Genomic DNA, 24,925 nt, shown 5'->3' on the forward strand with positions numbered 1-24,925 from the left:
AACAGTGCTTGTCACTCGGTGGGCATTATCCGTTGACTGTCTGCTTCTATAAGCCTCTACATTCTAGCGCCATTCAGGCAACACCATCTGTTGGCAGAATTCTGCCTGCTTCCAGGGGTGTGCCCATGGAGTCCATCCTGGTTCAGTAATGTCAAGCCAATGATGTTTCTCTCCTCGCTAAGGAAGAGCTATCCTTTAGTGCCGACCTCGCCCCAGCCCCATGCCAACCTCTCTCCAACCCCATACCCTCTTAGTCTCCGGACAAGTCCTGTGCTCAGGACTGTTTTCAAGACACCAGGCTGGACCCTCAGCCTGGCCATCTGACTTTGAGATCCTACCTTTGATTAGGTCATCTCTGACATCCTCCCTGAAAGGTCCTGTGGGACGCGCCAAAAGTGGTTAGATAATGCTCTTTGGTGAGCGCCAGTGAGGTAATGCTATGGTTTCCCCTTCCCCGCCATGAGGTATTCAGCTGGCCGGGTTTCATTTCTATTTTCCTTGTCTGATTCAGCTCTTCCGAGGTAGACATAAGAATTGCCATTTCTTTCTGAGGCCCCTGCTTGGCTTATGCTTGCCTTTTATCCCTTACTGCTCTCTTCCTAAGTGCTAGAAAATTTTGCTTCAAATACCAAGTCAATAAAACATGACTGGATGCATAAAAGCTGTAATTAAACGACTGTCATTTATTATTTATTGAGTGCTGACAGTGCTCTTGGGTTAGTACAAAGTACAGGGGGAGAAAAAAAAGACAACTTCCCGTTTTAGGTCACAGAGAATTTTCTTCCATGTTACCTTTGGAAGGCTGTGCCGCAAGCAGCCCGGCATCTAAACAATTTAGAAACAGTAAAAGGTGGACGGGGGACCTTGGACGCGGATCCTGTCATCATGGACTCATCCGCTAGAGAACGGACACAGCTGAGTGCCTAAGTGCGAATCAGTAGGAGCACAGCTCTGCGCCAGGTGATGAGGGGTGCAGAGATGTAAAAGATGTCAGCCTCAGGAAAGGTTGCAAACTTGGCCTTGCTGCTGAGATCCAGCTTGCTGATAGATTTTTCTTTCTTCGCAGAGTGTTTTCATTTGTTTTGCTTTAGTGAGCTCATACTTTAAAACTAGAGGTTTTACATATAAAAAGATAGGGATTTCTTGCTTTTCTTGACATATTGGAAGGGCTGGCAACATTCGATCAACATTCCCACTGGGGAGAAATGGGCTGGAGTGAGAAACCCTTGCCCGGTACGGTTGGAATATCCATCCGCTAGTTCTCACACGCTTTACTGACCTTTAATCCTGCACGCTGTCTCCTGATCAATACAGAGAAGAAAGTGTAAGTGCTCTAGGAGAAACCAATGGCAACATGACTTTGGGGGTGGAGGGAGGGAGGAGAGATGGGAAGGAAGGTGGGGGAGAGAGAAAGAGAGAGATCAGAAATGCCAAGAGGGAAAGGATCAGAATTTCAAAGGCCCAGTGGGAGCAAGGATTCTCGGTGGAGTGGAGGGAGACAGGGCCCCGAGGGTATGGGCAAAGTATGGGCAGGGGAGATGCAGAACTCTCAGCTGGGGCTGTTACAGAGGAGAAGAGGCCTATGAGAATGTGTCTGATGTTCTCCGAGACATCCTAATTGAAAATATGAGTCCAGAAAGTACCTATCATGGAATAAAGGAGAACCTGAGATGGGCAGAGAAAATACTTCTGAGATGCCTTTCAGAAATCAAAGAGAAAAATGTCTCCATTTCCACTATGAAAAGATTTTTTTTTTCCGAGTTTCCCAAACAGTACCAGTTCATCATAAAAAATCCAGAAAATCCAGTGTAAGTTAAATATGAAAATAAAAATCACAGGTAATCCCACCATTTATGGGATTACTTATTTGGGTTGATATTTATATGTAAATAAACAAGTATGATAGATTTTTATATAATATAGATTTTTATAAATATACATATTTTTATAAAATTATTAAAAAGTGTATATTTAATCACTGGTTACCTGCTTGTTTTCACCTGTGACCATTTCCCTAGGTTAACTATTCTTTTTTAAATAATTTATTTTATTTTTTTAAGATTTTACTTATTTGACAGAGGAAGAGCAGGAGCAGGGGAAGGGACAAAGGGAGAGGGAGAAGCAGACTTCCCACCGACCAGGGAGCCTGACATGGGGCTCGATCCCAGGACCCTGAGATCATGACCTGAGCCAAAGGCAGACCCTTAACCAACTGAGCCACCCAGGCACCCCATTAACTGTTCTTTTATGACGTTTTAAATGACTGTGATATTCTATAAATGAACAAATTGTAATTATTTTTATTGGCTGTCAGTAAAACTTTATCTAATTTTTAATTATTATAGTAAATATTGCAGTTACATTTATTTATAACCATGTAGTTAAATATCTTCGTAGATAAGCACAGATTATTTCCTTATGAGAAATTTCTCTAAGTTGAATTGCCCATTCCTAGAGAACATACCTTTTTAAAAAATCCATTCACTTTTCTTACAACGACTTCCATAAAAACTAAACTCTGTAGACTCTAGCATCAGATTTAGCGATCCATGGACTATTAACGTTGAGTGGAATTTTGACATAATCAATCAGGCACACTTTATTTCCCATCTGAAAAATCAAGGGCTCATGAATTGAAGTGAGTTGCCTCTGTTCATGTCACCAGGGGATAAACAAGGGCAATGACGTGTCCTTCTGGATATAGCCATTACGTTAAATATGCTGCATTATATACTGGTTGTATCAGAGTACATTACATTAGAAGGGACCCTGTAGATATTTTCCAGCTAGAAATTTATGGCTAAAGTATTATCACAACAAACATATAAAGATGGACTGAGCTGGGGAAATTACTGGCTAGAAGCAGGTGTTAGACCAGTAATGTAAGTTAATCTTTCCTAAGGCTTCTCCAAGCATAGCAGACAGTTCTCAATGTTTCTGAAGTGTTCACTGACTCATCGGGAGTGGAATGGCTTCTCCCAGGAGGGATTTTAACCACCCAGATGCAGCATAACTGCCCTAAAGTCTCTCATAAACTCTGGGTTTCCTGCGGTAGCTCAACACAGAATGCCCTTACTTATAGCCTAATTTGTGTTGACACTATGTTTGCCATTTACCAATAAAATAGGTAACAGAGATCGAAGAAGAAATAGAATTGAATACATAGCATGGGATTAGACTATGTTCAACCAAATTAAAACGTCAGCATCTTTTTTTTTTTTTTAAGATTTTATTTATTTATTTGACAGAGAGCGATCACAAATAGGCAGAGAGGCAGGCAGAAAGAGAGGATAGCAGACTCCCTGCTGAGCAGAGAGCCCAATGCGGGGCTTGATCCCAGGACGCTGAGATCGTGACCTGAGCCAAAGGCAGAGGCTTAACCCACTGAGCCACCCAGGTGCCCCAAAATGTCAGCATCTTGTTTAAAGTTACATTTTAAAGGTGGTCTTTTTGAAATTTATATATATGGAAAATATAAGAGATTTCCCTGTGCTCTAATGAAGGGGCTCAAGATTATCCATAAATAAGAGGCATATGACTGACCACAAGAATAGATATGATATGATATATATGATATGATATTTTAATGTAGTGTTTATTTTGTCAGAACTATAAAATACATATAATATGCCACGTATTCACAGAAGCAATGCTATGAGGTAGATCCTATTTTTTCTTATGTTACAGTAAACTGAGGATTAGTGGATGTTTAATGTTTTGCTCAAAGACATATAGGTGGTCAGTGATGGAGCTAAGACTCAAACTCCTGTCTAAGTGACTTCAAAGCCATCAACCAGATTTCCGTCATGTTGAATTTTCACTGTAATGCTTAACCCTAGAAATTCCAAGGACTCTGTCAAATCATGACTAATTCATGAGCCAGTCTTTGGCATTTGTAACTCAAATCACTCCCTAGATTAGACAGGCCACTTACAATAGAATGCCGTTACAGGAGGGGCTGTGATACAGCATTAGAAATAAATGGTTGTTCGCCAGCTGGGAATGAGATATTATTTAGCATTCCAGGAAGATGCCATGCTAAAGGGTCAGTGAGAAGTCTTGAGTAGCCTATGAAGGGTTGACAACCTGGAGAAAGAGACAGCACAGTCTGGATTTAGAGTTTCACTTGAATATTTGTCAGAGTCTGTCTGCAGGCAGCCTGGGGTCCCAGAGTCTAGGATTTGACCGAGTCCGTGGTTCTCGAATCAGAGGGTATACCAGAATCCCCTGAAGGTGTGTGAAAACAGAGTTTCTGATTCCATAGCAGCTGGGGCAGCTCCCAGAGAATTTACTCTTCTAACAAGTTCTCAGGTGATGTTGCTCCTTCTGGTCTGGGGACCACTTGAGAATCATTGACCCAGAGTCATTTCCGGTGTGGCAAACGAGATTTGTACATCAGACAGGACGTTGCAATGACAGAATTCTCTCTCAGATAATCTCACAATATCCGTAGGTTAATGATCTTTCCTAAATAACGAAACTTGCCAAGAGCAGATGGGTTTTTCTGGGCGTTTCAGTCCGGCAACCACTTTCTGTCTTCCCTGTGGGTAGATGACTGACTCTCACCCACCACAAACAAAAGTCCAGAAGTAAAACAAGACAATTTTCAATCCCTTGACTATCATAAAGTTGTTACAGGCCTCAACCTATATCCAAATGGGATCTTTTTTGCTGGTGCCAAAAAAGCTTATTAGGGATGAAACCTTACCCTTAGTAACTTTGCTATATGCATCCCATTTGAATCATTGCATTTCTTGGTTTTCAAGAAAACCTGTTTTTTCCCAAGCCTCATTTACCTTTAAGCTTTTTTATGTTTTAGAGGCAATCAAACAAATGTATTGCAAAATGATTTACACTTACGTTATTAAAGCATTGCTCTTGAAACAAAAATATTATATAATCTCATATGATTTTACTAAACGCATCTCTAAAAGAATGAGCATTGAATTTTTTTTAACTTTTTAAAAAGACTTTATTTATTTATTTGACAGAAAGAGAGAGCGAGAGCACTAGTAAGCAGAGCGGCAGGCAGAGGGAGAGAGAGAAACAGGCCCTCTGCTGAGCAGGGAGCCTGATGCGGGGCTCGATCCCAGGACCCTGGAATCATGACCTGAGCTGAAGGCAGAGGCTTAACGCACTGAGCCACCCAGGCGCCCCTGAGCATTGAATTTTATAGTGTGTATCTGTGTGTGTGTGTTTGCCTACTTCCGTTTTATTTTTAGAGGGAGATTTTCTGAGTTTAACTCATACAGTATTCAGTTGCATTTCCCAGATGTTTACAGAGAAGCAATTCTTTAATAACTAGGTCTAATTTTTCAGTCAATTAGAGATTTTAGATTCAAAAAAGGATCTTAGAAATGATCTAGTTCAGAAGTCAGCAGACTTTCTATGTAAAGGGCTGGATAGTAAGCAGTTTCACTTCTGCAGGTGTGATGTTATGATATAATAAGAAATATATTTTGGTCTCCATTTCCAGCTCCCGGCCAGAGCTCCTAAACCTTATTATAACTCCCTAAGCAATACAGGTGCTAGGATCATCCTTTGTTCTAATATTTGCTCTGACCCTGGTTCCTGATACAGAGCCCCTACATTCCTCGGGTTTTCCTGGGTGATAGGGGCATTGCTTATTCTGATAAGGCAATTCTAATGAGGTGGCTTCCGGAGAGCTTCAGGATGGGGGAAGGTCACCAGAAAGGGCACACCATGATCAGAAGCTTGAAACTTTCAGCCCTATTCCCCCATCCTCCAGGGAGGGGAGAGGGGCCGGAGACCGAGTTAATAGTTGGTCATACTTACTGATGAAGTCTCTATGATGCTCCTTGACCTATGGGGTTTGGAGAGCTGAACATGTTGAGGTGCTTGGAGGGTGGTGTGCTGAGAAAGGACACGGAAAAGGACCCTTTTCCTCATACTTGCCCTGTGCATCTCTTCCATCTGTCTAATTCTATCTTGCATTTTTTTTTTTTTAAATAAACCTATACATAGCCTAGTAAATCAACTGTTTTCTGGAGTTCTGTGAGCCATTCTAGCAGATTATCAAACTTGTAGATGGAATTAGAGAATTCTCTGGTGTATAGTCAGTCACTCAGCATAGGTGACACGCCGAACTTGTGAGTGGTGTCTGAAGTGGGGCACTCTTGTGGGACTGACAGTCAGTATCAGAACTGAGTGAAATGGTAGGGCATCCGGCTTAGGTCCTCAGAGGACCAGGGCATTGTTTGGAATGGGGGTAAACCCCACACGTCTGTGTTAGAAGTATGTGGGTAGAGTGTAGGGAAAAAGGAGCTCGCATTCAGCAGGCCATATGGTCTCTGTGCCAACCATTCAACTTCCCCGTTTTAGTGCCAGACACAGAGAATACATAAACAAATGAATGCAGCTGTGTTCTAAAAAATCTTTATTTACAAAAGCAGCTGGTGGTCCAGATTTGTCTCATGGGCCATAATGTGATAACCATTGACCTTGTTCATTTCCTCAGTTTATCTGTGAGGAAACTGAGGCCTGACAAGATAAGCAACTGGCCCAGCTCACCCAACCGGGACATGGCAAGACAAAGTCTAATATTGAGGTGTGAATCCCAGACGTGTGTCTGGACCACAAACTCATGTGGCACACCAGGGATACCCTGTACCCATGTTCTGCATCTGGTCCAGTTGTGCATCAAAAATTATGTTCCCGGGGCACCTGGGTGGCTCAGTTAGTTGAGGGTCTGCCTTCAGCGCAGGTCATGATCCTGGGTCCTGGGATCAAGTCCCGCATCCAGCTCTTTGCTCCGTGGGGATCGTGCTTCTCCCTCTGCCTGCCACTCCCTCTGCTTGTGCTCACACACATGCTCTCTCTCTCTGACAAATAAATAAATAAAATCATTTATTTTATGAATAGTGCATGAAAATGAATTTTATTCATTTATTCATTTATTTGTAAATTATTTATTATATTCCTTTGGCTGCCCCTGCTGCAAACACAGTATGAGAACAAGGGTTCCTAGTGTGTCTTTGGTGTTTTCCTCGTCACTTAGCTATAAAAATATCTCAAATGGCTTTAAGAAGCTTATATGTTAGTGAGAGTAAAGAAAATATACTTCTAAAAGGTTGAATTTTTTTACTTTTACATAGGCTGGTGGGTTAAATGATGGCACCATTCTAAAGAGGCCAAAGATGAAGGGTTGACTCTTGGTCTGACACAGAGAAGAGCTAGTCCAAGACCACAGATGGCACAGGCCTCCCGACCGAGCGTTTGTCATATGTGTTCTGTGAGCTCACAAGGCTTCAGGGGAAGAGAAGAAGCGGTCCGGAGTAAAGCCCTCCTGTGGCGGGAGGGACTCCAAATTAACGTTTCTGAAGATTAGAAGCAGTCTCTCATCTCATCAATTTATCTTGTTATTTAACCATTCTTGCTGCTTACGCCCTGAATCTTTTACAAGGCACATGACCCATATCCTTCCCCGAAGTATCGCTGCCTTTTGGGAAAATGATGAACTTTGGGGCCCGACTTCAAGAACTCTTGAGGCAAAGAATCCAAAAGCTGCAAAGGTTTTGTCGGGTTTCCAAACCAGAGAACTGTTCCATCTTCTTACACATGTTTTTTTGGGGGTACTTCTTGGGTTTGAGCACAACACCACTCAGGTCATCTCACTGTGTGTGTCTGGGTGTGAGCATGTGTGCGTGTGCTGCATGTGGAGGTGTGTTGGGAGGGAGTTTATGAGGATCCATATGGTCTGAAGCCGCACCTGAGGATTTCAGGATCTGGGACGAGATTAGGCACCTGCCCCTCTTCATGGTCTTGCTGCGCTCCGTCTACATTTTTCATGTTTCTTCTTTTTTCTTGTGACCTACCAGTTAGTCAGTTTTCCTGACAGACTGTTCTCTATCTCAGTTTAAACAGGAGCCAATTCCATTTGGTTGCTAAGTAGCATTACTCCCACTGATAGAAGCTTTCCTTCTAGGCAGCCTGATGTGTCACCAGGAAGCCTTTGGACAGATCACCCTGGGACAGATGCCCACCTCCGTTCCTACTGGGGGCCCCTCTGCCCCCAAAAACAGGCTCATATTGCTGCCCTAAGTGGGAGGGTATTATCTAGTTGAATAACTTCTCAAACTTGTACTGTATTTCTCTATATTTTATTGTAAAAGAAATTCACATTTTTTGGAAAAATATTTTAAAATATGCAAACTTAAGGAAGAAAACAAAAGTCATAATCCATCACCTACCTATAACACCTATTCATTGTTGGTCATTTTCAAGTCTTTTCCTTATGCGTAATTTCATATTCCATTGATAAAAATAACTGTCTAGCTTTATGTATTTGTTGTTTGACATTAAGTTCTAGTTTTCCCTGTGTGTGTAAATATTCTTCAAACAGTGATTGTAATTAGGTACAATATAGATTACAATGTAGATATACTATATTTACTTAACCAGTAGTGGACATTTAGGTGGTTTCATCTCTGCTAAAATTTGTCAGCATTTAAGGTCAATTTGTTAAAACAAATTCTAACCCTGTAGACTTACAGGGTTAAAAAGAATCAGATTTTTAGGGGCGCCTGGATGGCTCAGTGGGTTAAAGCCTCTGCCTTCAGCTCAGGTCTTGATCTCAGGGTCCTGGGATTGAGCCCCGCATCAGGCTCTCTGTTCAGTGGGGAGCCTGCTTCCACCCCCCACCTGCCCTGCCTGACTCTCTGCCTACTTGTGATCTCTGTCTGTCAAATTAAAAAAAAAAGAGAGAGAGATTTTTAATCTATATAGTCAAATGGTTGCTTCAACTTTCACTTCCCCCAGCCATGTAAGGAGAGCCCGCTAGTCCACACTTTCACAACATTGAATGGCTGCTTTAAAAAATGAGGTTTGCTATGTTAGAAAGCGTGCTTTATTAGTTTACTTATTGCTAATTATTTATCATATCAGTTACTCTGCTATTGTGGCTGCATGGAAGCAGTTGAGAGCCCAGGTGTACCTAGGCAGGAAGATGAAACCCTTGGCTTTCAATTTTCACCAGTTGATATGCTAATCCAGTGAATATCTGTGTCTCCTGTAGCCTTCCTACACTGAATTTGACATCAGCGGCAATGTCCTCGCTCTGATCTTCAACCAAGGCATGATCTGGTAGGTCAGCTGTTGGACAGTGTTAGCACTTGTAGAAAAGCCTCAAAGATCATTATTGCATAAGGCACTGTAGCCTGGTGTCAGAGAAGTCCTCAGTCTGGGTCTAAGTCAACAGCTGCCTTTGCAAAGTGGATTGCTAGGAAAAGCTAATGTGTGTGTGTGTGTGTGTGTGTGTGTATACATATATATATACATATAAAATGTGCTATATTATATATATCATAGTGCATATAGTAGTATATATAGTATATATGTTGCATATATATGTATATATGTCTTGGAATATATAGAATATATTGTATATTATACATATTATATATACTATAGAATATAGAAAAATACAAAATACATATATATATTTTTTTCATATCTTAACTCTCGATCCTCAAGGGCACCTGCCTGTTTTGCAGAGCGTTCCTTTATCAAATACTGAGAGTCTGTTTCGCTTTGTAGATTATTTGAAGGCTTTTTCTGCTTTTATATCCTCTGACACCAGGGTCTAACTGTGAAACATTAATGATCCCATAACCGCATGTTAAGGATGAAACAAATTAATGGAAGGCTCTTCTGAGAAACTGATTTTGTTTTGTCATTATTGAGTATCTTTAGAATACAACTCGTTGCTACTTTTAAAAATACTATCTTACCAAATCCAGTAGTTCATGGAGATGAAACACATCTTTTAGGAAGGTCAAGCTAAAAATACGATCTTTATTTTGTAACTTGTTTCACAGGCCATTTGCACGTCAGAATTATGTCTTTTGATGTACAAAGGACTGTCATATCTTTTATTAAATGAAAGCATTCTCACTGTCACCCTTGACAGGTTAAGATGAGCGGATACAGTAGAATTGTTTTGGAGTTTAAATTGAATCACAGTATGTGACTCATCTGGGGACCATGTGGTCTTGGAAATCTGTCACTCTTAACTAAGAACACCCAAACCACAGACAGTTACACTTGAGCTTCTTTATCCTACTGACACGTTTACTATCACAGTGTGCCACTGACCACCCCATTGTCCCATGTACAAGGACCAATAACTGTACAAGTTTTGCCCAAGCTTCATATATTACTGAAATCCTTCAGTCATAGCCGGATTGAATCATTAAACCATTGCAAGACTGGACCTCTCTGCAAATGTTAAAATTATCTTGCTTCAGTAATATTAAGACTAACCAAGGGCCCCATCGTCCTGCCATGGGAAGTTCCTGTGCCTCCCTAGGTCAATACATATGAAGGGAAGGCTATAAAAAGATGATCTTCTCCATTATCAGGTATGTTTAAAAAATTAATTCCCGTCCTCTCACTTCCTAAATTTTGCAAGTTATGTCTCATGTGTCCAGAGATAAAGAGTGAAATGCATCTTCCATTCTCCAAGCAGGGAGGAAAGTCAAGGTGGCCCAAACTAGGACCACTGGCAGAGAGCGTAAAGGGAGCAGCTTCTGTAAGCTCTGCATCTTTCCTTTTCTGGAGGGGATTATGCAGTTACAACAGAAAAATGGCTAACATGACACCTGGAACAATGAGAAACCATCACCTTGGATCAGTTTTAAAACTCCCTGGCTTTTACAGAGTGCCACAAATCCCTCAGACCTGGCAGGTGCCATTTGTGTAGACATCTGCTGCATGTCTGTTTCTCTCGCTAAGACAACAGATTGGCCTAGCAATTTATTTTCATGATCGGAAAAGCTGTTGTGATGGCTGTCCAGATGAGTTTCACTTATAATTTTGCAGCTCTGTGGTCCACTATTGTTCATGTTGAGATTCTTAAATATTTACAGACCCTCCCCCATTTTCTCATGGGCAGAACCATTATCGAAATCTCTCCACTATCACTACACTATCCCTTTCTATGTATTCATCCTTCAGGTATTGGTCAAGTCTTGCTTCTTGTTAGTCTGAAGAAGACATTGGAAAGTGATGGTGTTTTTTTGAGTGTACAGAGATAATCGTACCAGAGTTTCAGAAGCAAAAGAACTATTATTTGGACCTTTGGGTCCACCCTTGGTACAGATGGTCTTTTCTCATCTCCCAGGAAGCTAGTGAAGGATGGGGATGTGGTGTGGTGGGCGAAGTGTGGAGAGTGTGTGTTCGAAGTGCCATAGGGTCCCCTGTACCAGGGGGACCTTGCCTGCCAAGCTACTATTCTACAAGGCACGAGGAACCGATACTTGAGTTTGGCCTTACAGAAGCACCCAATCCCTTTGGTTTGTGACTGGAGACATTCAGCTGTTGCTTTGTGGGTTTCTAATTAATGGAGGTTATTTACACTGATGCTATCAAAGTGAAACTTTATAGGTAAAATCCTTTTTGTCATGAAATGGGCTGAAATGACCAGTCAACCTTCATATGACACACTTAATTTAAAAATGGACAGCATAGGTTTTTGCAATCCTATTTTAAAATGATGAACACATATCATATCTCCCTCATAGCAGGGTGTAGAGGCAGCAGAGAACACGGTAAGAGGGAAGATGGGTTTGGACATTGCTCCAGCACTGTCTCTCTGTGTACCCTTTCACTAGTGTTGTCAACCGTCTGCTACCTCATTTTCTTGGTTGATCAAATGTGAATAATTTACCTGATGTGTACCATGTCACTGGAGTAATAAGGAGAGCTCAGTAAAAGAAGCTTTCATTTGCTTTGATCTTCTTGGAAGAAAAGCATTTTATAAAGCTGAGGTATTCCAATGATCTTTAACTGACAGATGATGGGCTCAAGTCTAGGGAAGGGGCTTAGTGAGCCGAGCTGATTAGTGAGTCAAAGACAGGATGAGCAGGAGGGTGCAGGTATCAGTGTGCTGTTTTTCTAGTTTATGGTTCTTGAGCCATTTCTTCAATATTTATTTTGAAAATCTGAACTTTATTTGTAGATGCATGTATACAGGTGTGTGCGTGTGCATGTATCCAGGTGAAGGAAGCAGGTACACATAGAGGTACAAATAGATGCGGCTTTAGGTAAGTCTGCATCTTAAACGATGTACAGAACTGTGTCGGAGGATAAATTAGCTTATGCAGCAGTTCAGCAGAACCCCAAATCTCAGTGGCTTCCAAAGGGAAGCGTTTACTTCCTGTTTTCTCTACATGCCCAGTGTGGGTTGGTACAGGGCCCTGCCCTTGCAAGTTACTTTCACCATGGATTCCTAGACTGGCAAAATCGGGTCCATCTGGAACATCACTGGTCAGGAGAGCAGAGAGATGAGAACAGAATCCACACAGTGCTTTCATTGTCTCTAGTAGTGGGACACCTCATTATAATTACCATTTCATTGGCCAAAACAAATCCCATGGCCAAGCCTGCCTTTTAGAAGGGAACAAGTATAATGATTCACAAGTATCTCACATCACTAATACTGGCATTTGAGGATACAGTGGAGCACTATGTAATTCTGGTCCCATTCTTGAGGCTTGAGGATCCTCTTGCTCTCCTATAATAAAGATACCCTGTGCTGTTCCAAAGTCTATCTTCTTACCTTTTTTTAATTCATAAATTTTCTATTTTAGAACAATGTTGGGTCCACAGACAAACTGAGTGGAGAGTACAGAGCGTTCCCATTCGTCCCCATCCCCTGATCCGCACAGCCTCCCCTGCTGTCGACTCCCCAGATCAGTGGTACATGTATTATAGCTGATGAACCTGCATGGCTAGATCAGCATCTGAAGTTTGTACCATTAAAAGAAAAAAATCATTTAGCTTCCTTCAGAGTCTCTGGTCCATTCAGTATGTTTTTGTTTGTTTGTTTGTTTTTTAAAGATTTTATTTATTTATTTGACAGAGATCACAAGCAGGCAGAGAGGCAGGCGGGTGGGGGGGGGGAGGCAGGCTCCCCGCTGAGCAGAGAGCCTGATGCAGGGCTCGATCCCAGGACCCTGAGATCATGAGCTGAAGGCAGAGGCTTAACCCACTGAGCCACCCAGGCGCCCCATCCATTCAGTATGTTAAACTATCATTCAGATCTGTTGTATGAAATCCTACCAACAAGACAATCTAAATTTCGGCAAGATTCCAATTTTTAATGAAATCGTTTAATGCTAGTTTGAATCATTTCAGTTACAGAAATAACAGAAAACAATTTCCTCATCGACTCACCCCTTGTCCCCTACCCATCCCCCCCATATTTATACCAAATTTGCGATGGATTAGTTAAAGCAGCTACTCTACATATCCAGGAAATATAAAATGCTGAGCCTAACCAGAAGTGCCTAGGGCTTTATTACAGCTGGGACAGTTTGAAAGACAGGACTCTGCTTATTCTTCTAAAATAAGTACACATCTATCCTCTTTTTGGTTTTGGACCAATGCTTTGCTATTAACATGGTTTTATGATGCTAATAGATTTTCTCATCAAAGAAAATTCAAATTTATTTTGTTGAAATCACCAACTGAACCAGCAAGTAAAAGTGACCTCACCTGAATGCTTCCTATTTAAAAGTGGCATTTAAAGATAGATTCTAAAAATCAGACACACAAAGCAGTGAATTTCTAGGACAAAAATTCTTTCTGAAGTAAGAAAGTAAACAGATTAAATTAAATTAAATTAATGTGTTGAATTTTCATCTCAAACACATAAAGTTTCCTATAGACTATTAAGAAAACACTGTCTGTTATTGGGCATAAATACATCAGCTCTAAAACACCATAATAGCTACATAGCTAATAGAGAATAGCATCAGAAAAAGATAAATTTATTTGAATTTTTTCTCTTCCATTAAGCAAAAATTAGCCATGAGAAAAATAATCTAGATGTACAGTTTATTTGAATAGAATGAGTGCTTTCAGGGGCAGTTATATTAAAGAGAAGTTAAATTTCTGAATTTATTAATCAATGATTTGAGTATTAGGGGAAATCTGAGAAGTAGAAGAAGGTTCAGTGGGTTAAAGCCTCTACCTTCAGCTCAGGTCATGCTCTCAGGGTCTTGGGATCAACCCCCGGCATCAGGCTTTCTGCGGAGCAGGGAGCCTACTTCCCTCTCTCTCTGCCTGCCTCTTTGCCTAGTTGTGATCTCTGTCAAATACACAAAATCTTTAAAAAAAAAATAAAAATACATGTGATACATTGTTTTCTCTGGTGTAGTTTAAGTTTATTAATGAGAGCAGATACCGTTAGTCAACGGCATAATTGCCATGCGAGAATCCCATAGGCAATTCCTGGATAATGGGGAGATGGTAAAATGTGCACAGAAGATGGAAATTGACCAGTCAAGTTTATTTATAAAAACGGTTTGTGGGTCCAACGCCGCGCTGCGTTTAAACATGACGTGACGTGAGCAGGTGCTGTGTGACTCTGTTATGAAGAGAAGACTGGGACTGAGCAGAGGCACGTTTTTCTTTCCAGGATGGGCTCCTTCTTTGCCCCCAGCCTCCCAGGCATCAATATCCTTCGACTCCACACATCCATGTACTTCCAGTGCTGGGCCGTGATGTGTTGCAACGTCCCTGAGGCCAGGGTCTTCAAAGCTTCCAGATCGAATAACTTCTACCTGGGCATGCTACTGCTCATCCTCTTCCTGTCCACCATGCCCGTCCTGTACATGATCGTGTCGCTGCCACCATCTTTTGACTGTGGCCCCTTCAGGTTCTGGCCTTTGAAAATGCTGTTTTCTTCCCGGCGTGGAACTAGGAATAGTCTCTCCTATGAGTTTTGTTTCCCCCTGCCCCGCCCCCTCCCCGCCAACAGCGGCATTTTGGTCTGTAGAAATGTGGTTCTTTGGGCAGTCAGGCTCATGAGGTAACATGGAGATTCTTAGGCAAGTCCCTCGATTTTCTTACTTGGGAATCATAAAAGGGAAGATGATTTGTGTGCACCCGGGCTCTACCTGGGTAAAATACGGACACTAAATCAGAGCCATAAGAGGGTAGCAAAGAGCAAGGTTTAATGATTATGCTGGTGGGGATGTGAAAATTTTCCTGCTGCTAGGCCACCATGTCCAAAAATCAGAAGTTATCACTAGGTCATGCCCAATAGGATATAATTAATTAAAAGTAGATTATTGCACAAACTATGTAGAAATGGGATCATTATTAGATAATTATGAATATAAAGTGGGTCACACATTTTATAATCCATAATGCTACATGCCAGTAAAACATTGAGGATAATGTGCAGCACGTATAATCTCTCAAAATAACAAGGATAAATCGTTCACATCAGTAATGAAAAGTCAGTAAGTCTCTCTGATCCAAACTGAAATGGACTTTTTCTCCAGTTCTCGATGACCAAGTTCTGTGACACTTATCAAGGAAACAAAGTCCCTGGGATATGAGGAACTGAGATTTCATTCCCTAAATAGGGCCTTAGAAATGAATCTACCAAAAAAAAAAGAAAGAAAGAAAGAAATGAATCTACCATGGACACCCCCCTCCCCCCCGCCCCGCCACCGGGTGGCTCAGTTGGTTAAGCGTCTGACTCTTGAATTTGGCTCAGGTGATCTCAGGGTGGTAAGTTAGAGCTCTGCACTCATCAGGCTCCATGCCCAGTGTGGAGCCTGCTTAAGATTCTTTCTCTCCCTCCTCTCCTCTGCCCTCTCTCTTAAAAAAAAGAAATGAAATGAAATGAACCTACCACAAGTCCCCCCAAAGAATCTCTGCCTGTTGAGTCACTGGTCAGCATGCATTTGATTTCTTTCTCCTTCCCAAGTGAAAGAAACGTGAATGTGAAAAGCCATGTGGGTGAGAAGCTTGAGCCAATCTTGTTGTCAGATGCCAAGTTATTAAAGTCAAAATTTCATTGCTCATAGACTTAAGTGTAAAGGCATTTTCACTCTAACAATAGTTTGAGGAGTTATTGCTTTACTGAAAAAAAAAAAAAAAAGGAAACTATTAAGCCAGCAGATAGGGCAGAAACTACTAGAGTTCTGTCATACTTAGGAAGCTGATGTTGACAAATCCTGATCAGTTCCACCCCCCCACCTCCTCCGGGCTGAAATAAATAATGCAGACAGTGACATCTGGAGACTAAATATGAAATTGCAGTCTTGAAGAAGAGCTTGGTCTTAATAAATGTCTAATGAATCTCAGGGTATAAAGTTCACCAGATAAGCCGTTCAAAGACTTCCGTTAATTGCAAATTACCCATGCAAGTGAATATCCACGTTGAGTTTTAGATATGCTTTTAACTTTCTAGTTGCAAGTTGATCTTTCTCAGAAAAATATATCAAACGAAGGGAAACCCCACGAGGTCCACATGGAGCTGGATGGAACAAGTACGTTCCTGTGAAAGATACCATTGAGCTAGACCTGTACCATGACCACACAATTTTAGCCTTTTGAGCCTAATTCCTCTGCCTCTCTTTATATCACACACAGTTACTATGAACTTAATGAAAAAAAGATGAGATTGTATCTAAGGTATACTCTCTGATTTTGACCAAGTGTTTTCCAATTAGCAAACTTAGGCAAAATTTCTGCGTATGTATCGAGATTCTGAGATCAGGAAAATTTTACATATTTTCAGTAGCATGTCAGGAAAGGGGTATTTCTATTTTACTTAAATAGTCTATTTCTCTTGTCAGTTTCCTCATTTAGGAGCAAAAAAAAAGTATGCTTTGTTGCTTTGTTTGGACTTAAATGTTTAAAAGGCTTGCTCTGCCCAGAAACTAGGAATGAGGTGAGAAAACATGCATTAATAGGAGGCTCACGGCTTGGCCATCCTAGGGATCCTGAGTTTGGGGTGGTTTGCTCAGCCTGTCTAGTCTGACCCTATGTGGCAACTGGGTGGGCAGCAAACATGCATTTGAGGTAGGTTAATGGGTGGCCCCACAAGGGACACAGTGATGGCTAATCCCTCCCAGGTACAGGTATGTTTTCTTCAGGTAAGGTGGCTCCATACCTTGGAAGAAGACCCATTCTGTAAAGCAATTTGATGAGGTATTCTAGCTTGTTGTGGTTTCCTGAGAGCTGATTAAAGACTGTGAATTTTCCAGAAAATTATTCCAATACACTGTTAAGTGGATTTACCTTAAACAGTTCAGCAAGGTAAAAACTATTTATTTGTTGTCCCAATTAAGAAAAAAATTCTTTAATTGCTCTACCATATTGGCTGACATGATGTTTCTCCCCCAGCCCCTCGCTAATAATTCTGAACAATTTCTAATTCTCTAGGTTCTCAGTTCTCTCCATGTCAGTATCACCGTAATTATGTTTGTATGTATTTTCATCTTACTGCAAAGGTATTGTGTGTTTATCCTAGAAAACCTGGAAACTATAGAAACATTTCTACACGAAAATAAACACTGCTCATAACCCCAAAGATTACCAACTGAAATAAGAACTCTCAACATTTCGGCATGTTGTGTTCTGGTTTTCATTTTATGAAGCTTTTAAAAATAACAGATCGTACAATAAGTGCAGATTTATATTGTGTCGTGACACTTTTATATTTATATTTCTGTTTTACATTGTGGTACTGCTATTATATTATTTATTTGCTATTATACTTTATGTGTGTGTATTTCTTTTAATAGTGTTGCTGGCTTCTTGAGGTTGGGGATAGAATATTTTCAACCATGTGATTCTAAACACAGTAGAGTGTTGGCCGGTAATTTGAAGTAATGAAAGAATAATGACTGCTTATGCATTAAGCATTAGAGGAAATGTAGGAATAAACTGGACACTGATTCTGGTCCTGGAAGCTCTTGGTCCACTGGCAAGACTGGTCTGCTCATAGACATTCTAATGCAGGGTGGATGGAGCTATGCCCGTAGGACCTTATGTGCAGTGTCATTTCATCTGACCATAGAGTCACAGCAGACTGAAAAGGACTTCTGGGGATATTGGGATGTGGCACACTTTGGCTAAACTGTCAGAAAAAAAAGGATTTTTAGGGATCAGTAGTTGCTTCTTTAGTTTGTATAGAAGTAAGAGATCTGGACTCCCATTAAGATGCCAGACCTCGGAGAATCCCCAGAGATGCTAATGACTTTGAATTTGGGACAGTCTGAATGCAGAGAAGACCTCTGTGGGTAGAGAACATTTTGTAAAATTCCAGTCCGCCCATTCTAACCACAGTCATCAACCTCAGCCCAAGAAGTTGGAGAAGGGAGAGTGGATGGTCTTACCTTCTCTCGTCCTTGCCTATCGTCTCACTCGAGCTGTATCCCCCATGTCTAGGAGAAAAGCATGACCAGTTCGAATGGATGAGGACAAAGAAATCTTAGCGGAATAAACTGATATAATCTTGAATGATCTGCAAGCTACATTCCTCTTTAATACAGACAGGTCTTACTAGGTGCAGATTTGTAATTTGTGAAGCGAAACTTACACCCGGGCAGTTCAGTAACTAACTCTTGACTAGATACTTGGGGTTACTCTCAGTCTTTCAAAAGCTATTATTAGTTAGACCATGAGAAAAAAAATCTCATCTGGAACTTGTGGTTCATGTTTGTCTAGTCTGTGAGAATGTATAAAGATCAAAAAACAAAAGTGAAACCAGAATATGAAGTGTAATACCAGCCTTTATTCTGAAGATACATACCACTTGGCGATAAATAACCTAATCTTCTTTTCTGAGAATTACAGCTTTCATAGTAGAATCAATAGGCACATACAGAAAAAATAGCTTGACATGATGGGCATTACTTTATAATTCTGAATATTATGTACTAAGATAAGACAGACTTCCTGCTCTCATTTTTCTAGCTTACAAAGTTTGATTCTTACCTTAATGGGCTGAGAACAAACCCATTAAGGACTTCTGCTTTTCAGGCTTATTTTCCTTTTTTTTGCATTTTCTGTTCCTTGTAGTGGGACTGAGCCTGCAGTCATTAGGGCCTGTCCGCAAGAAATGGCAGAGAGAGAAAGGGCTCATCATTCAGTGTGGCTACCTATTAACAACTCCCACGAAAGCAGTCTGTGGGAAATGAGATAGCAACTATTGCATGGGAGAGATATTGGATTATTTGTGGACTTTATTCCGTTAAGCTCTTCTTTATGTTCATTTCCAAGGCTAATTAAACAATCGAGTGCACTATTTATTCAGCCCAGAGGGAGTGTTCCCCAACAAGGACAGCTGGCTGAGGGGTAGAGTTATGAGCTATTTATAAAATATATTTCAATCAAAATCTTTGAAATACAGCTTTAAGAAACCTTCTCCTAATGCTGTGGTTAAATTCCTAATTGCTCAACTGTGTGTTTCTGTTGAGATATCATGCCTCCTCCCTCACCCACATGTTGACAATAAGAGGTCAGAGTGCCCAGAGCTGGAGCTAAATATTAGGTTCCCAACCTGAAAGAGCCCTGAGGTGGTGTTTGAGAAAGATTTCTAGTTTTCTTGCTGTCATCGTGGTTTTTACCTAGGTTGTAAATAAACCTCTCTTCCCTGACCCTCTTTTTTTTCCCAGTGGCAAAAATAGAATGTTCGAAGTCATTGGAGAAACACTGGAGCATGATTTCCCAAGCTGGATGGCGAAGATCTTGAGGCAGCTTTCTAATCCTGGATTGATCCTTGCTATCATTTTGGTTATGGTGTATGTGCTTCTCCACTCATAGACAGGGTCTTTGTAATGAAGAATGGCTCCTTGTAAATTTCAGCTTTTTTTTTTTTTTTTTTTTTTTTTTTTAAAGCTTTCCCACGCTCTCTAAGCGTTGTGCTGTAACCTCCCCAAATTCAGGGCTGAATTACATGGTGGTGAGAGGTTGAAATTCATGAGCCATTTTCTAATCCTATTGGATGTAATTCATAGCCATCTGCATCTGTCTTTGCCTGCCTAGGATTATAAGATTTGTTCCCAAGTAACCAAAATAATTATCAGTAAACAGCTAAAGCAAGGGAAACATAAATGCTAAATGCTAGATCTAATCAGCACAACGAGCTTCCCCCCGTCTCCTGGCCCCCACTTCTTGTTCCATAAAGCAGATGGCTGGGAACACATAGAAATCATGAGCCTCTGAGTTAATATTCCCTCTGGGGGCCCTATTGGCTATATTTTAGGACTAAGGGTTTAAGGGGTTCTAGAAAGTACCATGTCCTTGTCCCTGAAAGGCCATCATTAAGTGTGTGTCCACAGTAATACAATCAGAGAATCAGAAGGGTCTTGGAAAGGTCACTTAGTCTATCCCTTTGAAAGTCAGAGGTGGTATCCAAAGGGGAACTTGGGAGGGGGTTTTTGTCTCCATGTAACTTTCATTGGCTTCTCTTGACCACCACAGAGATAAAATTACATTCTGAGGTAAAATATATGCTTACTGTCAAAGAGCTAAAAAAAAAAAAAAAAATGTGCTAGACCTTCCTTTCAACCCCTGAAGCCCTCTCAGATAGAAAGTCTGAAACCACCATTGCATTCTCTCAGTCAAGGGAGGCAAGTAGGAAACCACCCTCAGAAACACTTTAAAAACAAAGCTGATGCAAAGGGTGGGATTTGTTTTTAAAAAAGGTAAAACTAGGAAATCTTCTGAAAACAATGAAGTACATGAATTGGGTTCTGGGCCGAGTTGTTAGCATCGTCTTTGTGATGGTAGGTCATGGTCATGGTAATGGGCCACATCAGAGATGACGGGTGTCATCATTAAAGTGATTTTCCCTAGGTGAGAAAGCGTATAGTATAGCAAAATGGTAATAGTAGGTTGACAATAAATCCAACCTCTTTACGTGGGACCCCTTCTCTGAGGGCGAGCTAATAGCCCAGGGGGATAATTCAACAGTAAAACAGACTACATTTGTTTTTTAGAGAACCTTGCTGGTGGGGTGGCATTCAGAATCTGGTAGTGAGTCTCTGGTGCACATGTGTTAGAAATTGACCTGCTGGATGCAGCCTGTTTCACCAGATGGCCCTTGAAGTGATTTTTCTTTTCCAAGTTTTCATGTTACAGTGGCTTCTGGGACCACGTGAAGTATCACCTGGTTTTTAAAAGCCAAGGCCATTTAGTGGTATAAATGAGATCCTATATTAAAAAAATAAAACCCAACAAAACTTAATGTCAGATTTTATGACTATCGTCTTAACTTACTGAGAGATTGATTTCTAAGCAAAGGAGCAACATTGTTCTAATGCCACCAATCGAAGATTTAACAAGCTGAGAGTGTGGAAGAAGAACTAACGTTGCCTGTGTCCAGGCACTACCTGTACATTAATCATTTAATTTCCACTATAACCTGAAAGGGCTGGCCTCATCAATCCCATTATTGATATGACAAGGAAGATCTACCCCCAAATCAAGTGACTAATAAGTCAGTTCAAACCCATGTCCTATTTCCCATCTCTCATCCCCCCCTAAGTCTTTGAAGCACTAAACACTGAGTTTGGGATGAATGGGAAAATACAGAATATACAGAAGATCTCGAAGTCACTTGGCAGGGATGGTCTATACCCATGGTCGGCACATTTTTTTCTTAAAGGGCCAAATCCTAGATATATTAGGTTGGATGGGTCAAACGACAAAATTGGGGGTATTATATAAGTACTTAAATAACCATGTAAAAGTGTAAAAACCATTCTTAGTTCATAGGCCATGCAGAACAGGCTGGGAGTCATTTCTGCCCCGGAGACTACAGTTTGCCAACCCTTGGTACAGATTGTGTAGTGAAAAGCTGGCAAGATATGAGGTCAAATAGATGTCCTGCAAGGCTGATTATAGTTCTGAGGTTCTGACTGAAAACCCAATTTCAGTTTATTGCTGACTTGATTTTTCGAATCCTGAGATCTCATCTTCCAGTTCATGGGGCTCATGCAATTGGCTTGGCTCTTTATTACCTTTAATTAGAGAATGTTACACGTTATACACATTTTGAATTTCCCCAATGGATCATATTACATCCGCTTGGATGGTTTTTGGGTAACTGAGTAGATTTCAGGTTACTTCTCTGTAGCCGGGTTCATTCCTTTGGAGACTAGAGAATTCCAGAACTACGAGTGACTTGTGAGGTCTTTGGGTTTTTCCTCCAAATCCAGGTACTTTTCTACGAACATCCATGTAACACACACACACACACACACACACACACACACACACACACACATTTATTGAGCACCTACTTCATGCCAAATAGTATACCAAATGCTTTCATGTACATAATTGCATTCAAACTCCCATCACTCATATAAGAGATAAACAAACCCAGCTAAACCATATCAATAATTGTGTTGCTAGCACCAGATGGCTCATAAAGGATATAATCTGGCATGGTTGGGGAGTAGAGGAAATGTGTTTAGTATCTAGCTATTTGCAACAAAGAGCAATGCCAGTTACCTTTTTTTTTTTTTAACTGCATTTTGTTTGTTTGTTTTGCTTTAAATGAAGATGAACATATTTATTTTTACACAAATGTTTGGCTGGAATTTGCTCTTTCTAGAAATGTAAATGTCAACTACAAGTTAGGACTATTCCTTTATAAAACATTTTCTTTTCGAAGAAGGGAGAAATGCAAACAATACATTCTGTGGAAATAAAAAAACCCATGTTAGTGAACTATGATGAGGAGGATTATATTCTTTGCTATAAAAGCCAAAGGAGGAAATTTAAAGCAGAAAGTCAGTTTTTTTATTCTACACATTCCCTATGCTTCAGGAGATTAATGTCAACTTGAAGTGTTACTTTCAACTATGATTTCAAGTGATACTAGTACATTTCCAAGAAGAAGCTACAGTTAGGCAGCGGGGTATGGTAGACAGAATGCCGGGCTGTGGAAGAGGACCCCCTTGGGTCCCATCTTCCCAGGTCATCCCTAGTAATCATGTCCCAAATGTACTTCTTTACTTCTGTGTACTTCAGTCTTTCATCTGTACAATAAAAGATTAGAGTAGAAAATATCTTAAAGTTCACTCCAGTGCCCCAGTGTTCTATGATTTAGTGAATGTAAATTTAAGAAGACTCGAACTAAAAAATAAGCATAAATCTTATTATTTTAAAAATGTAGCTTGACCATCTATTACCTCAATGCTACTGCAAAGGGCCAGAAGGCAGCAAATCTGGATCTAAAAAAGAAGATGAAACAGGTAGGATATAATTTATTTCATTAACATATTATCTTTATTAATGGCAAGTAGTAGGAAATACCAGGAAAGCTCATGTTCTTCTTTCCTTTTTGTATTTTATAGCAAGCTTTGGAGAACAAATTGCGCAACAAGAAAATGGCAGCTGCCCGAGCAGGTTGGAGGAATGTTGATGATTGCAATTTTCCCCCTACAGAAAAATGCTCTTCCCTTTTTTTCCCCCCTCTCTCTCTAAATGGGGCATTTGATGCATGTTGGTGTTATGGCCGTGAGTGAGTCATGCCACAATTTTTACTGTTCACCTTTTGAGACCCTCTTAGCCCTCATATCTAGGAGGCTTGGTTGTTTTCCAGTGGGGGAAAGGCAAGAGAAAGGAAAATTCAGACGTGTAAACTTGGCAGTAGTAATGGAAAGGTGACTTTGTAAATTAACAGAAGATGAAGATGACATCCATATAGTCATAATCAAATAGCAGACACAAGGGACACCTGGGTGGCTCAATCAGCTAAGTGTCTGCCTTCTGCCTAGGTCATAATCTCAGGGTCTTGGGATCAGGGCCTGTGTTGGGATTCCTGCTATGCAGGGAGTCTGCTTCTCCCTTGGCCCTTCCTCTCTACCCGAATCATGCTTTCTTTCTCTCTCTTAAATAAATAAATAAAAATAAAATCTTTTATATATAAAAAAAATAGACACAAATGCAGAGTCTCTCCTCAGTGGGACCCTTTTTATACATAGATGGATACACAGGGAAGATATGATTAGGCTCTTCTGAACCCACCACTGTTGATTTCCTGGAGTCTTTTCTAAATCATTAATCTCTTTTTTTGGTAACCTCCTTAATTTAAAAACACTCCAGTAAGGTATACGCCTATTTGCCAAGATCCCCTATACGCTCTGCATTCCTCGTGGAAAAGTGATGTCTAAGAAGTTTAGGGAAAATTTTTTCAAACTTTTCCCTCATTCTTAACTTTAAAACTTTTAGCATTACCAGGGCTTTCCCCCTATGTAAGTAATAGAACCCAACCCAAATGGATTTAAGTAGAAAATAAATAAGTAAATTCATTAGTCCACACAAATGAATAAGAGAGTGGTATGTATGGCTTCAGGCCACATTTTGCCCCAAGTTTAGAAGCAAGCAGAGCTGAGCCCCATTTCTCTGTAGTTCTTTCAATGCTACTCCTTCCACATTGGCTGACCCTTATGGCAACAGGAGCAGATTAACAATTTCCAGTGCTATGTCCTTGTATTACACTTGTCTTAGATTTATTTTTTTAATTACTAAGCTATTTGTGCCTTTAATTGCATTTAATTTTTCCAGCTTCAACAAATGAAATTATAATACATATTTAAGCATTCGACGTGCATTTTGATACGCATATCCATTATGAAAGGACTCCCACCACTGAGTCATTAACACATCCCTTACCTCACATATTTACCTTTTTCTTTTTGGTGAAAAGACTTAAGTTCTACTCTCTTAGCCAATTTCAATTATATAATGTGGTATCATCAACTATAGTTCACTGTGTTACACATAATAGTCTCAGACCTTATTCATCCTACGACTGAAAATTTGTACCCTTCTACCAGTCTCTCCCTTTCCCCCCCACCCCCAAGCTCCTGGTTACCACCATGCTACTCTCTGTGTTCATCAGTTTGACTTTTTTTCTTTTTTTTCAGATTCCACATATAAGTGATACCATGCAGTATTTGTCTTCCTCTGTCTAGCTTATTGTATTTTCCACATTGTTGTAAATGGCAGGATTTCCTTTTTTATAAGGTTGAATATTATTATATTATTATGATATTATACGCATATCACATTTTCTTTATCCATTTCTCCGTAGATGGACTCTTATATTGTTTTTATCCTCCCATGCTGCAGTGAGCATGGG

General features: G+C 40.5%; 1 protein-coding gene across 1 annotated transcript in view; it reads left to right on the top strand.

Moving 5' to 3' along the window:
- The window catches only part of TMC1 (transmembrane channel like 1), a 373,785-nt gene that overhangs the window by 346,720 nt on the left and 2,140 nt on the right, over positions 1–24,925 (top strand). Inside the window, exons 19-23 of the mRNA XM_032866628.1 lie at positions 9,035–9,102; positions 14,441–14,680; positions 19,443–19,568; positions 22,955–23,033; positions 23,136–23,187. Of these exons, the coding sequence (XP_032722519.1) occupies positions 9,035–9,102; positions 14,441–14,680; positions 19,443–19,568; positions 22,955–23,033; positions 23,136–23,187 (565 nt within the window). The remainder of the gene's footprint in view (positions 1–9,034; positions 9,103–14,440; positions 14,681–19,442; positions 19,569–22,954; positions 23,034–23,135; positions 23,188–24,925) is intronic.

This window comes from Lontra canadensis, unplaced genomic scaffold (assembly GCF_010015895.1).
Source record: "Lontra canadensis isolate GAN:19392208 unplaced genomic scaffold, GSC_riverotter_1.0 scaffold31, whole genome shotgun sequence".
NCBI classification, from domain to species: Eukaryota; Metazoa; Chordata; class Mammalia; order Carnivora; family Mustelidae; genus Lontra; species Lontra canadensis.